General features: G+C 43.9%; 2 protein-coding genes across 5 annotated transcripts in view; both read right to left on the bottom strand.

Annotated features, from left to right (window-relative positions):
- Window positions 1-8550: 8550 nt before the first annotated feature.
- On the bottom strand, window positions 8551-10391 carry rassf10b (Ras association domain family member 10b). 2 transcript variants are annotated; one of them, XM_067249343.1, is made up of 2 exons: window positions 9471-10391; window positions 8551-9410 (listed from the first exon to the last, which is right to left on the bottom strand). In XM_067249343.1, exons 1-2 carry the CDS (start codon window positions 10389-10391, stop codon window positions 9006-9008), a joined length of 1326 nt encoding a protein of 441 aa, XP_067105444.1. In that variant the 3' UTR covers window positions 8551-9005. The 2 variants fall into 2 exon arrangements, with proteins under 2 accessions (XP_067105444.1, XP_067105443.1); XM_067249342.1 differs by having other exon boundaries at window positions 8551-10391.
- Window positions 10392-12924: 2533 nt separating this feature from the next.
- Window positions 12925-16216, bottom strand: part of tead1b (TEA domain family member 1b) — a 45037-nt gene continuing 41745 nt past the window's right edge. For all 3 annotated transcript variants that reach the window (XM_067248837.1, XM_067248838.1, XM_067248839.1), the window contains one exon: window positions 12925-15981. In XM_067248837.1, coding sequence (XP_067104938.1) covers window positions 15868-15981 — 114 coding nt within the window. In that variant the 3' untranslated portion in view covers window positions 12925-15867. The remainder of the gene's footprint in view (window positions 15982-16216) is intronic.

Raw genomic sequence — 16216 nt, 5'->3', positions numbered from 1 at the left:
TCCTGTGGCTGGGAAGGGGGAACACAGGAAAGCCCTGACACTGTGGGAGATTGGCCATGCCCGGAAAATGACATCAGTTCTCCTGACCTCATGCTCTGCTTTTAACCCTCCATGTCAGTCCTCTTTTAACTACATGTGGGCTGCATGTCTGACCAGACGTCAAGCTAGAAACACAACACTGACAGCTATGCTTGGATCAATACATTTGATGCGTGACAACTGCTCCATCCTTCTATCTCAGCGCTGGTGAAGGTGACGTGATGAAGTGTTGACTGCGAGGAGACCTCTGGCCCCAGAGGGGCTGAAGCTCGTGGCCCTCGGCAGGACGCCCTGCTTCTGAAGGACCAGAGTCAGGAGGTCCTGCCCCACCAGGCCCCTCGGAGCATGCTGTCTTTATCTGGCCCCACTCCCAACTGTTGCCCTCCACAGCCCCTCAGTAGAGCCACGAGCAGGGGTGTACAGAGGCCAGACCTCCGCCTCCCTGACCCATCCCTTTAGAAGGGCCCGGAACAAAGCTTTCAATTCCTCCTCCGTGTGTCCATTTGTCAGCGTATGTGTGTGTGGAAAGAAGAGAGTGTACATGTGATTTGCACCTGAGGGAGTGCTAGGAGAGTCTCCTGGGTTCATGTTTGTTTACAGAGCGTGACGCCAGCAGACGTTTTTGGGAGGTGGAGAGGAGGGAGATGTCAGGGCCTGCCTCGGAAGCCACAGGGCCAGGGACTGTTGTGACTGATCAAGGCTCGGAGACCTATAGGATTGTTAGGCAATCTGTCTAGTAAGAATTCTGAAGTGGCGGACCCTCCAGATTGTTCCACTCTCTCTGATTGTGTGTGAGTTGTGTGTGTTCTGGGGCGAGTGGGTTCCCTGCCTATTGCCCACTACCTTACCTGCCTTCTTACAAGTAGCGTGGGAAATACACTCCATGAGAGCCAGGCCAGTAAAACAAAAGGGAAAGTAATATCCTCGTGGTTTGCATGAAGAGAACAGCACGCACGGCGATCTGGCGTGTTAAATGTAAAAAGGCTTTGCTCCTTAGTCCTGTGGCTAAATTATGTTCCTGTGTGTAACAATGCGTGCGATGAAAACAGAGCCACGTGAGAGCGCGGGGAGCTCAGAGGGAGAGTACAGGAGGAGGCAGGAAGAGCATTCACAGGTCATGTGATACAGTCGCTCCTCTTGTCTGAAAACGCCGCTGCTCCAGATTCTCCTCCAACGCTACACATTTTAGACGGCTCCTATTTCTCTGAGGAGATGGAGAAAGCTAAGGAGAAGTGCTTGGTTATGTAACGCCTCAATGTGTTAGTGTGTCTCTTTAAACATTTTGGGGGGACTACAACTAGGTTCAGAAAGGAATGGCCTAATCTTCTCGCTGGATACTTAAATTGTCAAAACATGTTGAACATTTCCTGCTGAAGGTCTACAATGCAATATGTCTTCCTCACTGTCAAAAAGCCGCTTGCAGGTTCTTTTTCAAAGTTTGTTCATGTTATGAAGGCGTCAGTCGGTTTATGCCAAATACGAGTTAGCCTGAATGCATCTTTCAATTCTTATCCTGAGGAGATTTGCTGGTTACACATTGGAAATACACTGTCCATTTGTCATGTCTTTTTTTTTCTTCACAAAAACAATAATGTATTGAAATGCAGATAAGTCAACTGTGGGTATGACTATTGGCTTGACACCTCAACTATGCTACTGTCCCTATCCGACCACATTCCATATGACGGCCTAGGTAAACACTAGTTTTCACGTTGAAAAGCTTCCCATATTTCCACAAAGGACTGCCTGTCATCACTGCATTAGAATGTTTGTTGAGGTGGAGTCACATTGTTTTAGGACTGTTCTTGTGCACACTTTGTCTTACATTATTTGAGCTCATCGGAAATGCAAATCTTACAAGGCCTCTGATTCCAGAGGATGTTTGCACATGTTTGTGTGATTACGGGCAAAGGTTAGTCTGCAGCCTTGACTGATCTGAGACACAGAACCCACACAGGGAGGGGAATGGCTTGCCCAGCCTCTGGTCTCTCCACATCCACAAAAAAAAAGAAGAAAAAAAAGGATTTGTCTCTGTGACCCAACACTGTTTTTGGCTGTCAACACGAATTAGGCTTTCGGTTATCTCGTTTCCCATTTCACTTTCTCTAATCCTCTTTTCTTTCCTCTCCGTCTTTACAGAACCCTACGACTTGGCAGCGGGTTCTTTCGGATCTTCTGTGTCCCTTTCACGGAGAGCAGTTTGTGGAGCTGCAACAGTCTGGAGAAGAGCAGTCAGTCCATCAGCTGTGGCCAGGCAGGCAGGCGGGCAGGCAGGCAGCCTGGGGATGGAGAGGTGTATCTTGGGCTTAGAGGGAGCAGCATAAGCCCTGCTCTGTATGGGCCCCTGTGCTCCATCGATGGCCTGTCATCCTGATCCCCCCTCAGCAGGCCTGTCTGAGCAGCACAGCTGAAGAGCAGGTCAGATTTGCATGGTAATTCCTCTTCCTATGTGGAGGGGAGCCAGACAAAAGGCCGACAGGCTCCAGCAGCTGCCCAGCACGGCACATTATCAAGTCCAAGTTGTGACTTTCTAGCAAGTCTTCCTGCCAAGGACCACTCTGTCTGAGGAGGAACACCGTCAGAACTCCCACATCAGGACCATGAAGGGGGGTGAAGGCTGGATTTGAATGTTTGCAAAAGTTGGAGAAACTCCATCCCAGACTCCTCTAATTTTACACAAGTTGGTCCTGTCCTTTCTAGTTTAATTTCTGTCTCTGTTATAAAACAGAGCTATGGTCTCTTGTGTATCTGGCCTGTGTTAAGTTGTCAGGGTCTAAGTGCTGTTTCAGCCTGAAGGAAAGCAAGTCTCTTACTGACACATGGGGGCTTTAGTTCCATTTTGTATAACAGCTCTTCTTTTATTCAAAGGTAGCATTGTTACACTTTGAACAAACACAAGCAGTATTAATGATTGATAGAGAAACTTTTTGAAAGAGGATCTTTCACATGGGTCGACTGTTTGAAAAAAAGTTATGGCAGTATAAGGTTAGATCAGAAAGTCTATACGTAGATGGTGATTTTGCGATCGAGAATCATGACAAAGACTAAGTTCTAGTTGTAACTATTCAAGTTCTGAAGTTATTGAGAACTAAATGGGAGGCATGCAGTGCTTGCTTCCTCAGATGCACAGTGTATGTTATTGTCCTCTGTCCTGTCTTTGACTTGGCCAGAGTGTGGGCTGTGACTCAGGCAGGACTCCTGTGTATACCCCTGTCACAGAGAGGCACACGGTGTGTTGTGATGGCGCCACTGAAAGCTCGAGCCTTTCATGCACTTGTTTGCCCACCCCTCCCTTACTCCTCCCACCAACTCCCACCTCCCTCCGCTACCTCCCTCCTACACCTCCCTTCTTCTCCTCCTTCTCCTCCTCCTCCTCCTCCCACCTCCTCCTCCCACCGCCTCCACCCTGGCCCAGAGAGAGCCTGTTTGCTCTCCAATCACTTCCTTTCTAGTCCCTTTTCAAGGGAGCTGTCAGGGAGACGTCACACACTAAGCGAGACAAACAGGGCCTCACACGGTTCGCCTCACAGAACCCGCACAAGTCACAGCCTCCGACACAGGAGGGGGTCTGAGACACATTCTTTAATATGAGCCGGCTGGAGTAGCACACTCTCCAAACTCTCTGGCCGCACACTGAAGCTGTGTTGTCAGCTTCCAGTAATCCCTCTAATTCAAAATGCTAATTAGAGCCTATTCTCCTCAGCCGTGCCCCTCTCCCTTTATGGCAGTTGAAATGTTGCGACATTGGAATGCTTGTGAGGGTGTTTTGAGAACCTTCATTGCCATACATTTGCCACTATCACTGCGACGATAAAGGTCTATATGGTTTCAAACTGTCAAATAGTCGAGATAGAGTGAAGATGTTGTTGTCAGACAGCTCCAAAGTTCATGAGATGAAGAGGTCCCCCTAGGCTTCCTGGTAGGCCATGCGTACACTGTAAACCTCCCACCCTCTCCTCTCAGCCAGCCAGCTGTTTACACTGCTCGCTGACTCGCCTGGCTGTTTTCATACACTGATAAAGGGAGCATAGCTGAGGAGAGATGTCAGGAGGGAGGATGAACCCTGTTCTGCCATGTGTTTTTCTCAGGGCTTCTCATGGCGGAGGGCAGGGCAACTTTAAGCTCCCAGCACTCAGGTCATAAAAGTGAGAGGCCCCCTTCAACGCCTGGACAGGTCCATAGTGTCTCTGGACGACGCTTTATCTGGATTGGTTGTGGATGTTGAACATTCCCTGACTCTATAGCCGTGTCTGAAAGACCATTACCTGCTAGAAGGAATGTCAAGGAGTGCCCTGTTTCCCATTCTTCAGGATCTGGGAGGATTCGTGTGAATAACTAACATGAACTCCGTATCCCCGTCTGTATGAACAGAGTTGCATCAATTCCCCAAGCCACTTTTTTTCACTGTTTTCCCCTCTGTTCTGTTGGAGCTCAGGCCCAGAGTGGCCATCGGGAGAATCGGGAGAATTTCCGGTGGGCCGCTCTGCCCGCTCATAAATTGGGCCGGCAGATGGCCTGCTTTCTCTTATTTTTTTACACACCGAATAAAACTATGTGTTAAGTTTGTTAAGTTACTGTGTGACCGATAAGTAAGCTAATAGGCTACACTAGGTTTTAATTAAAATAAGCGCATGATCAGACTATGTATTAAAAAGAAAGATCTGTCACTTCATAAATCTAGATTCCTGCAAGGGTGGGAAAAATCTGTTTACTAAAAAAACACGAATCTTTCAGGTAAAAAATGGGGTTATCGTTTCCCCAAAAAATATTAATTGAGTCCAACGTAATGTGTATATTACATAAAGATCAACTATTTTGCACGGAAATGAATGCAAAGAATCTCGCTCGCGCTCCCATTCCTGTGAAGTTCCGATTTCAGCTCACATCAAAACCTTGACTAGGTCTTAGGTTCGGGCTAAGCCTCGAATGTTTACAACATATGGCTCGGCTCCTGGTGGGGATGGGCTGGGGTTTTGACCATTACACTCCCGGGCTGAAAATGGGTCCCACTCCGGCCCTGTTGGAGTTGGCATTCTGTGTTTGCACAGTTAGTCTCTCATCTTCTGGTCGACTGGATTAGTTATCTCACTGTTTGTGTCTGTGTAGCTTTCACAGCTGAGGCCTGTCCCCATCAGTCTAAATGGCTCTGTTGTTTTTCTTCATTGTTGCTTTTCATAAAGAAGAGTGTTAGTATACAGAGCGGCCTGGAAATGAAGTCAGGTTCAGTGTTGGAAAGTTTCACTTCAGATGGTTTGAGTCGGCTTTTCTTGTTTTTCTTTCTTTCTTTTTTTGGACAGCAGTTCCAGTTTTTATGCCAAAGGTAATGACTGTGATCGGTTGACATTTATATGATAATATTGCCGGAGGGCTGTTGTGTTCTTTGGTTAAAAGCAGATGAGCGAAGCACTATGGGCTGTGTGAACACAGACGAATAGTCTTCTTACACACAGTATCTGTTCACATTGCTGTCAACGTATCAGATCTCACTTTATGGCATATCATTACATGTCACTGTTTGATGTAAGGACTGCACTTCGACTCAAAAGACTTATTGTGAGAGATGAACATGACCCATCCTCCAGTCCAGTGTTCGTGGACATGACCTTAATGCAAGTTCTGTCATCATCAGCCATCATCTTATCGATCTAGAGAGCTCAAATCCATAGACATATATAGTATATCCCTGTGCCTACACCCTTATCCACCGAGACAGCCTTCATCTACCCTGCGTTGAAACTGTTTACCTATGGAAACAATTATTTTTCCATGCCATTGACTTTTTCTATGGATCCCTGAGATTTATAAAGCCGAGCATTTACTTGCAGGTGTTCAGGTTGCAGGCAGTAATGTATACTGATGCAAAATCCTCTCTGAGAAACCACATCCTGACACTTGATAGCTATTGTACTAGACATTTTACACAACATGTTTATAGTGGGTGTGGTATGTACTGGAGGGAAACCTCTCTCCCCATGTGAACAGGAGCCCTGGATGTTTGGTGGGAGCGGTTGTATACGTGCTGTGTTTGGCTTGTCTGCTAAGTTGTCATGGTACCCGGGTGCAATGTACAACGGTCCTATATGTAAGTCATGCTGTAGAGCAGCCAAACCCTATGGATAAATCATTGTACAACACGTCAGGATGCTTTTAGCGCTGTTAAATCAGAAGGAAAGTCGGTTTGGCACGAGAAATTGTTCCTTGCACGGTTAAACAAACAAACACCCCCCCCAGTGCACACAGTGTCCCATGACTTGATTGACACCTGCGCCCCATTCTGGGTTCAGTGACTTTGAATCCACTGGACCGTCAGACATCGCAGTTGTGATGGGCTGGCAGTGCACAGAGACACAATGGTGCAGACAGAGAGCGAGAGCGGGAGACAGAGATTGTGAAGGGAGGGGGGGAGGGATGGAGGGGTGGAAGGGTGGAGGGGTGTACAGTAAAGGGCAGAAGCAGATAGTTGTGGGGGTGAAACCCAGACCACCAGGGTCAACAAACAAAAAGGTCTTCCGCTCATATGCCAGTTATCAAATATTTATGATAGGAACTGTGTTAAGCGACCTGTCATCGTCACCCAGTACTAGGCTCTTTACGGACATGAGATGGGGGGGGGGGGGGGGGGTTACTGGTGGCCACCAGTGGAACAGGATCTCATTAGAGAAGATGGGCGACTCAGCACAGGGGAGTGGAGGAGACCCATGAGGGATCAAAGACATGGCAGTAATTGCGTCCTGTTTTCTATTGGAAAGACGAAGGAGGTCTCTGAGTAAGATTCCTTCCCAGACCTCCTCTCTGCCCAGACAGTACAGGGTTACTGACTTTCCCACAGTCCCTGTCAGGGAAGGGAGTCCGGCTCTCCCATGTGAGGGGAATCTACCAAACACTTTGTAAGATGGCGTAGAGTTCTTTCAGCATATTTTGATGTTCTCTAAAGTAGCTTATGACAACAGTAAAACTTTATTGCAAATTGTGCTTGTACAGGAGAAAACATAAAATCCACATGCCCTTGCATGCTGTTTCTGTAGTTAACATTGCATCTGTGCGTGCATGCTTTTGCAAATGGGTGTGAATGAACGCAGGCCATCAAATAAATCAGGTTTTTACGTCCGTTAAATGTCAGACTGGTTGGGTGGCCCTGCCAGTTCTTAGAGAGAACAAGATACACTCCTAGCCTCTTTAGAGGCTCCTCATAAAGGACCTATTTAGGCCTCTGCAGGGAGTGAGTTTTACAGCATTCCTCTTCATTTAAGCTTCACCGATCCTTGACTTTACTGAGGAGAAGAGGAATAGAAGCTCCCATAAACTCCAGCCAGAGCTCCTGGACTGACATTCAAAATGAATTATTTGTCCGTACCTGCTCAAACCTCAGAGGGGCTCAGATGGACGTTTTTTATTTGGATTTATATTATACTGTATATCCTGCACACAGTGCCATTACATTACATATCCTGCACATAACACCAATTGCCCAATCTCCAGTCCTCTAACATCCATTTGAATTTCCATCTGGCGCAGGCAGTGGCCTGGCATACGTTCCTTTAATCCAGGACGACCCCTTTCCCTTCCCCTGCAGAGGTGTACTAATTCCTCTGCCCAGATGTTTGCTGGCTGTCATGTGTACAGACAGACAGACAGACAGACAGACAAGCAGACAGACAGACAGACAGACAGACAGACAGACAGACAGACAGACAGACAGACAAGCAGACAGACAGGCTGACAGACACATACAGTATTATTGGATATCCTCTAGTGGGGCCTTGATTTTTCTTGATCTTGTGTTCGGGTGGTGTTAGGCAATATGGCAGGGTCATAGTAAAGGCAGGAACAGGATCATCCGCTTAACAGACCTATGGCTAAGCTATGGCTGAATGAGAAGCCTGACTGAAGGCCAATCAGCAGTTAGATACAGTGTAACATCTGGAACCATCACGTGATCCCCCACCTGGGTTCCTCTCTCACCTCTGACTCACACATGAACACCTTGCTTTTTCTTTCTGAGAACCTTTAAGCAGGGTCAAACTGAGAGGTATTCCCTGTGGATAAGTCCAAATCCCTCAATGACCCCCCTGGTTTAACCCTCCTTGCTGTATCCCTCTGTGTCAGTAGTGTGTGTTGGGATGTGGGTTACGTAAAGACTCTGTTTTGAAGGCTGTGTGATTAAAGCATCTGCTAGTTGGTTGCTTCCTGAGCTCACCCTGCAGAGCACCAGGATGACTACATGGTGTAATTCCTCATGCCACTAAGTCTTTTTCATTTTTGTTGTCTCTCGTTTGTTTTTCGCACACATACTGTACACACATAAACACACGTGAACACATGTGCATAAAGTGCGTTGACATACACATGCAGTCCCTTATTATCATAAAATACATATCTGAAATACAATTATATTTAATTTCTATATTTGTTACAATAGCAATACTATAATGAATGATCTATTCGAAAGCTAACAGCACATGAATAAACACCATAAGTAATCTTTATTTTAGAACATCATACACCCTTCATATTTAAGACATACAGAAGTGTGCCAATAGAAGTCACTGTCACAGACACTACTTCCATCCTTACAAAGACCTGTACATGTGTGCATTGTTATCTTTATGGTCTTCTAATGTCACTTTTTGTTTACTTTTGCAAACACATCAGAAGTTGCCCATCCCTCAACCATCAATACTTACTGTATCTGTCAGAATACCCTGACGTGTCACATCCTAGTACTACAATAGTTGCAGAGAACAGGCAGATAGCAACCGTATGTGAGTAGCTATAAGTGCATATAAGTGACTATTTGAGCTATTCATGAGGGTAAACTACATGAAAAAAAGTTTATAAATGTAGAGACTTTTTTGGAGAGGAACACATAGCTATTTGTGGTGTACATGTGTCAGTCATATCCCTGAGTTGCTGTGTGGGTCCAAATGTTCAGTCTGTGAATAAAGTCACAGAGGAGAACACAGGATTTAGACTAATGACTCGCACACTGGGGGATTATCCGAGTCCTGGCTGTGCATGGAGCTCAGGCCTGTGTCTGAGTCATCATCGTTGGGGTCACATTTCTTTGAGAGCCCCCTGGCTTGCTCCACCCACTCACTTTTTGTCTCCAAGGGACGCAACATTGTTGTCTCAGTGACTACAGGATTCAAGTCCTTATCTGTACTAGCTGTCTCTTCTGTGTTGTCCTCTACATTTAAAGAGTTCACTTTTTCCAGCAAATCCTGGATCTCTTGTTCCTTTGCTCCCCATATCTCCTGGGTCAGGGTTAAATCATTCCTAATGGCTTCTAAATCCGTATTCAGACGAAGTCCAATATATAAACTTGTATCCAGTTGCGTTTTGATCCTTTCCTCCTCCAGTAGCAACTCGTTCTCTGATGATGTATCTGCCCCCTGGACTAAAGTTGTGTCCGGAGCAGGGACAGTTGATACGCTCTCCCCCGAGCTGGAATCAGTTTCTTTACTTGACAGCTCTTCTTGTCTCCGCTTCATCCACCTCTGATTGAGTTCCTCCTGGATCTCGACGGTGATGCTGTCCATGAGCGCTTCATGCTCCGCCAGTTCCTCTTGTAGTTTGACCACCTCCTCACACCTTTGGGCATACTCCTCAAACTGGGCAACAGCCTCCGCTGAGAGGGGGTTGTCCCCCTCTCGGCCGGAGAGTGCTTCGGGGTTCGCATCCACCAAGTATGTGTCCTGCACATAATTGATCCCATGCCTTTTTATTCTGTCATAGTGAACTTTTGCCTCATACTTTTCAATCTCCCTGTCCAGTTCTTTAATTCTTTGGATTTGTTGTCGGATAGTATGGTCCTGTGAAATTACTAGATGAACCAATGTTTCCATTTTCTCCGCCGATGACGCATCCTTGGACTCCGCTTGGGCCCTCTTTTTATTTATTTTGTCCAACTTTCTGAATGCTTTTCTAACAATCCGACGTTGTTTCTCCGGAGAGAACCCCATGGTGGCTCTGGCTGTCCCCTTGTAAACGCACGGGCTCTCTTTGCTCAGCACTACGCGCGCCTCTGCGCTTCGGGGTCCGTGGTTAGCCAAAGAAGCCTCGTTTTTGACCAAAACAAAACGAACGTTTTCCTGCTCCTCTCCCCAAGCGCCCCACAGGCGGAGAATTTTCGTTTTGTTCGGCAAGATCCTCTCAAACCCTCTCCATTTCTCTACAATGCAATAGGACTGTGGAGATCCAGAAAGCATGGCTGCAGACACACATTGTTGCAGGTTTTGATCCTCTTGGAGAACTTTGACAACATCAGCACAGGTGGTGCGTTTTGACAATCCGGAGACAAGTTTCTCCTCTCGGCAAACCCACACTGATATCTTACTTTCCTCAGATTCCATTTTCAATTGGAAATTAAAAATAAAAAAACTAGTGAAAAAAATCTAGTGCGGTTTACTTTCTGATGAAGGGAACTGACGACAAAAATCTGTTGTCCTTTGAGAACTAAAGCGATTGTAAATCCGCATCAGTATATTGTAAAAGCAAAAGTCCATACATAGAGACTATTAGAATTCTCATTTTACGCGTGCCCTGAAAGTGTATCCATGACGTCCCGAGCTGATCTTTCTTGAGTTGGAAGCGGCTATGAAGCCCATGTGTTCCCTGTCGCGGTTTGCACAGCTCTGAATGAGTTCCGTAAGTCAACAGAGCAAACAGCGTTCGTTGCGCGCTGCGCGCAAAATCACTGTATGACTGGCTGACTGTCGGCTTGATCACATGTCCAGATCAATCTCTGGCCTGTTCTCCATAAACTTCTCAACTAGTACCATACTTTTTTTCATCAGCAGCAACTATAACGATTGGGATGAACATTTTTATGTTTAAAGACAATTTGTTTTTACAGAAACTTAAACGTTTTTAAATTAGAACTCCCATATACGTAATTATTATTGCCTAATAGATTCAGATTCAAAATAGCCAATACTGCAAAGGCTAAAGTAAATGTTTTATATGGTCAGACTAAGAAAAGTGAAATATAGGCCTATTGTGCAAGAAAAAGCACCGTTAATGTATGTCTTTGTCCTTTGTAATGGCAACATACGTTGAGAGTACACTTATGTAACAGTTTATAAACAGTTTATGCAATGAATGCGCAAGATATTAGACTGGATAAACCAATCGAGGATTATCTTAGAACACTAGCAAACAAGTTTAAGTCAACAGACGTCGCAGAGCATACAGTTTAATAGATTGAATATAGGATAATATAAGTTGTAATGTAAATTAAACTATCCCTAATCTCTGACACTGTAGATAGAAAATGGCCGACTCAGACTGATGAGAGAGGTTAATGCACACTGTAGAATTATATTCAGTCTGTCAGCTTGATCTTGACCTAAACCAACATATGGTGAGGAAAAAGCGATTTGTATTGAGCCAACTAGGTTTTGACAATGTTCTGCCTGCCCCGTTTGACCTCTATCTTACATCAATACGTTAGTAGAAGTAGAACACGTTCTCGTTTGCTTAGGTATTTCAAACTGATCTGAAGAGTAGCATGTTCCAGCTGGATCTAAAGGATTTTATTGGTTTAACAGGTAAAGCTTTTAGAGGAATTGTGATGTTTCTGTGCCTTAATTAGCTCCCAAAACACACACATACAGCCTTGATTAGTGGGGTTGATTTTGAATAACTCACAAATAGTGATTTAGAATCACTATTTGTGAGATCTGACTGAGGAGGTTTGAAGTAGCAAGTGACGGCTTTACAACTGAATGACAAGAGATACTTATTCCATCACCCTATAAGATTCCTGGTGGATGATTTTAAATTGACCATGCATTGGAGCAAGGGCTATTGATGTAGACAGTTATGGTTTGGTGTGATGTTAGGTCCCTTGCTGCTGTCAGTCCAATGACAGTCAATGGTTTCACATGACCACATACACTGAAGACTGCATAGATAAAGTGTGCATAACAACTGATCCTATTGAGTAGGCTAGTGAACCTGGCCTCAGCGTACAGTAAGCAGGCCTCCCTAGAAACCAAATCTGGCTGGGCTCAGGCCCCCAGATGATTACACTGCATGGTGCATGGATTTAAAAAAAAGTACTCCAGATCCCCTCCGCACACATGATCCAGACAGACAGGCAGGGGGGCACATCTGGTGAGGCGCTCAGTGTGATTGTGTCTGTGTGCTGGGAAAGGCCTTCTGGTGAAGACTGAGCTGTTCTGCCTGATTCAGCATTACCACATCATCCGGAGGTCATGTCAGGGAACAGCAGTGCAGTGAAAGTAAAGCAAGGTAAAAAGGTTTTGGAAAAAGGAGCCTAAATGAATATTTATTACTCCCTGACACACAGCCATTATGCTCTTTCACACTCTTAATTGAACACAATGAGCAACTGTTCATGAGCTCTACTGAATGGCAGTACCTCAAACTTGAAGTTTGCAATCCAGTGTAGCTACAATTTTTGTTGTTGACAAAGGCTCCCTCTAGTGTTGGATGTCATTACTGTAAGTGTCAAAAATGAATTGGAAAAAAATATATATATTTCTGTCAGGGAAAGATTTACAAATTCCTGATGACATTGGTTATTATGAATTAAAAATATTCAATAAGTGTCTATAGAAATGAGTCCCAGATACTACAATTAAAGGGAAATGTAAACAAGAAAAGGACTTTGGAGCACAGGGTGCCCAAATCATGAAGCTAGAATGGCACCATCTACTGTGAATCAGTGGTGAATGCAGTTGTTTATCTTGAATGCTAATGGAGTGTGACAACTAAATATGAGGATGTCTTACGTGTTTTCAGGGTTTTGTTGTTCCCCTTTGTGGTTGTGACATCCACAGAGAATCCCACTGGGCTCAGTATTATATGTTGTTCATTGATGTGAGTCTGGAGAAAAAGATGGGAGAGACTATGCAGAATTGACATCCTGATTTATTTAACTTCAATAATGTATACATACAAAGTATCTAGAAAGCTACAAAATATCTACCACTTTTTCAAGAAGGCATCAAAATGTTACGGAGACAAGACCATATGCAGTAGAGAACACATACACATAGCAGATTTGATTTTCCCTCCGTTGCTCCAACGCTTTACCGTCATGGATATGAAAAGATATCACACTTCTGTACCAAGAAAAGCCAGGATATAATTTTATACAAAGCACCTTTTTACAAAAAAATCTCTGCACACAAATGCAATAGTTTTTTTTCAAGATACTATCGGAACTTTGTGAGAGTTCACCTTTAAAGCCAATATCTTAAATGGTAATGAAACAAAAAGGTACCAGTACCTACACTTAGACAAATTACAAACAAATAACAACGAGAGCTAAACTGCTGATATGTTTGTGTCTAGATTCCTTTACACATCCATTCTTTGCCTGCTTGCTTCAGACAGTGAGTCCTCCAGACATTCATCCTATCAAAGGCATCAGTTCTGCGGCCACCAGGGACGAGGGAGGCACGGTAAAGTCAGTCGTTCTCCTCAGGATGGAACTGACATGTCAATGTACCAGCAGTGCAGCAGTAACAGCATCACCACCCTCTCAGGGCTTGTAATACAACCTACGACATCATCACAAAACCATTGTGTACATGTAGAACAGGAAAATAGGTACATCCCAGCAAGTAATCAATAAAACATGGACAAGTACACAGGGAATAAATGAGAGAACACATTGATAAAATCAAAGGAAAATTTCTGTTACTTTGTGACAGACAATAAAGTCATCTCATCTCAAAATAAAACATAAAATTGGCCTACTGAACACCACAGTTTCAGGGCTGTACTGAATATACTGAGTAAATTAAACGTAATCTGCATTTTCCAGAAACATTGTCTGCAAAGATTAGCATTTTCTTAGAATAAGATACATTTAGATAAATATTGTTTCTGACGAAAGTTGTGGGAGTGTCTGTGATGCTAAGGGACCATGTTAGCCTCTGTGACTTCTGACAGTTGGTTGAATGACTCATCATCCTCTGGTTGGTCAGCTGCTAATTAATCCCAACAGGTTTTGAACACAATTCAACAATACAAATACAAACAGAGCATTTTTTAGATAAAAATATCAAATCATACTGTAGTAGTAAGAATCAATATATATATATATGTCTATATATATATATACTGTATATATAATTTATTTCATGCCATCCACAGACTATACCATGTCATTTTTACAAACCTTCAGAAAGGCAATGCGGTGATTAGTTTCACGTACATCTCTTTGTTTTTGGTTCAGCAACACTTAATTCAATATTTCTCTGTCTTTTCTAAGCTGGAGAGATCCTAAACCAAAGGCACTTCCTCGCTACAGTGCAGGACATGACAGAATGTATCTGTATTTTTGGTCTATTAATAGAAAAGGCAAAGTGAGTTATTTGATGTTCTGTATACCGTTAAAAAATTGTATCTCACAAGTCTGGCTAAATTTTGTACCAGCATGTAATACTGGCAGTTAATTTGTCTTGACACAACTGATTTTAGTGTTAAAAACGAAAAACATTCTCAGAAATGAATCAATTCCAATGTTATCACATACACTAAGGCACTGTACACACTGTTACACTTTGGCAGGTGGTACTGCAGAATCCCCTACACAATGTGAAAATAAAGTCTTCCAGCTTAGTAAAGAGATCACAGCTTTAGTGGCATCTTTTGGAATTCACACAACCATCATGACATGTTTAAGGCTCAGCATCGTGGTAGGCCACAGAGTCAGAGGGTTGTGTGAACAGAAAGGCAGCGACACTCGATCCGACTCTGTAGAAATGACACTGCAATAACCAAAGAGAAAAAAAAAAAAGAAAAGTCAAGTGAGATTGAAAAATGCATGTGTCCAGGAGCAATGCCACAGCATACTGAACAAGGCCTTCTGTCTAGAAGTGATCCATTGTTTCGTGATTCTTTCAAGATTCTTTGTAAAACACAGACCGAAGTGTGAATCACTAAGGCATGTCATAGAAGAGGAACCAAGTGCTCAGGACAAGGTGACAGTCCTCTCAAAAGTAGTGCTTTCATGTTTTCATAATATGTATGCATTTAAAGATCTTTTCCATTTTTCCCAAGAGAGGGTTCTCCTTTGTAGTGTGGGACTATGTTAAGGTGGTATTTTTTGTTGCTATGTATAACTGAGTAAGAAATGCAAGGTGAACTGTGTTTGTATTCACTGTTATTTTAGTATTTGAGGTGCGGGAATTCTAAACCAGGGATGATTTCCCTTAAAGAGACGAGTAAGAATATAACTTGGAAACAATGACCACTCGCCTTTTACTAACTTTATATGTTATGTAACATGTATAATGTTAAAGTAATTGTCTTTGGAAAACCTATTGTTTGTATACTGTATGTTTGTGTATCTATTGACGCTCACAACTGATAATCTACAGGCATACAGTGCACACTCATAACTTTATGTAGTTCACATAACCCATAGAGAAAAGGCTAACACATTTGTGTACATCACAAGGCCAAAAAAGAAAACATCCATGTGCTGTATGTCTGTTGACCAAATTAAACCCCAACCAAAAGAGTTTTTTTTTCTCGATACTGCCACTTTTATATGTACATCCTACGAACAGAGACCAACATCTTATAAATGATAGAATTACTTGCGTATCAAAACATGAAACAACTGTACCACAATTCACAGCTGCAGTCAAACATCAAACACAAACATTAAGAAACAAAACAGGGAATGAATAACAATAATAAGCTTCACCCAAAATATGAATGAGAAGCATTTGTAGGTGTGATTTTCAGATAGAGGCACTGCCACTTGTTTTGAGGTTCTTAAGTCTCTGTGGAGGGGTGTTGGGGGGAGGGGGGGGGGAGGGGGAGGGGGCTGGGTCAGGGGTCTCATTCCTTCACCAGTCGGTAGATGTGATGCTGGGCGCCGTGCTCGCTGTTGGACACCTCGAACACGCACGCCATACACAGCAGCGTCTCCTGGGTGTCTCTGTTTGTCACCACCTGCAACACACCGAGACAGCCGTTACACTCTATTATTTCACCATCTCTGTCTCTTTCCTCTCTCTCTCTCTCTCTCTCTCTCTCTCTCTCTCTCTCTCTCTCTCTTTCCCTCTCTCTTTCTCTCTCGCTCTCTCTCTCTCTCTGTCTCTCTCTCTATCTCTCTCTATCTCTCTCTCTCTTTCTCTCTCTTTCCCTCTCTCTCTCTCTCTCTCTCTCTCTCTCTCTCTCTCTCTCT

Source organism: Osmerus mordax, chromosome 13, assembly GCF_038355195.1.
Source record: "Osmerus mordax isolate fOsmMor3 chromosome 13, fOsmMor3.pri, whole genome shotgun sequence".
NCBI classification, from domain to species: domain Eukaryota; kingdom Metazoa; phylum Chordata; class Actinopteri; order Osmeriformes; family Osmeridae; genus Osmerus; species Osmerus mordax.
This window is presented reverse-complemented; position numbering and strand designations above follow the sequence as displayed.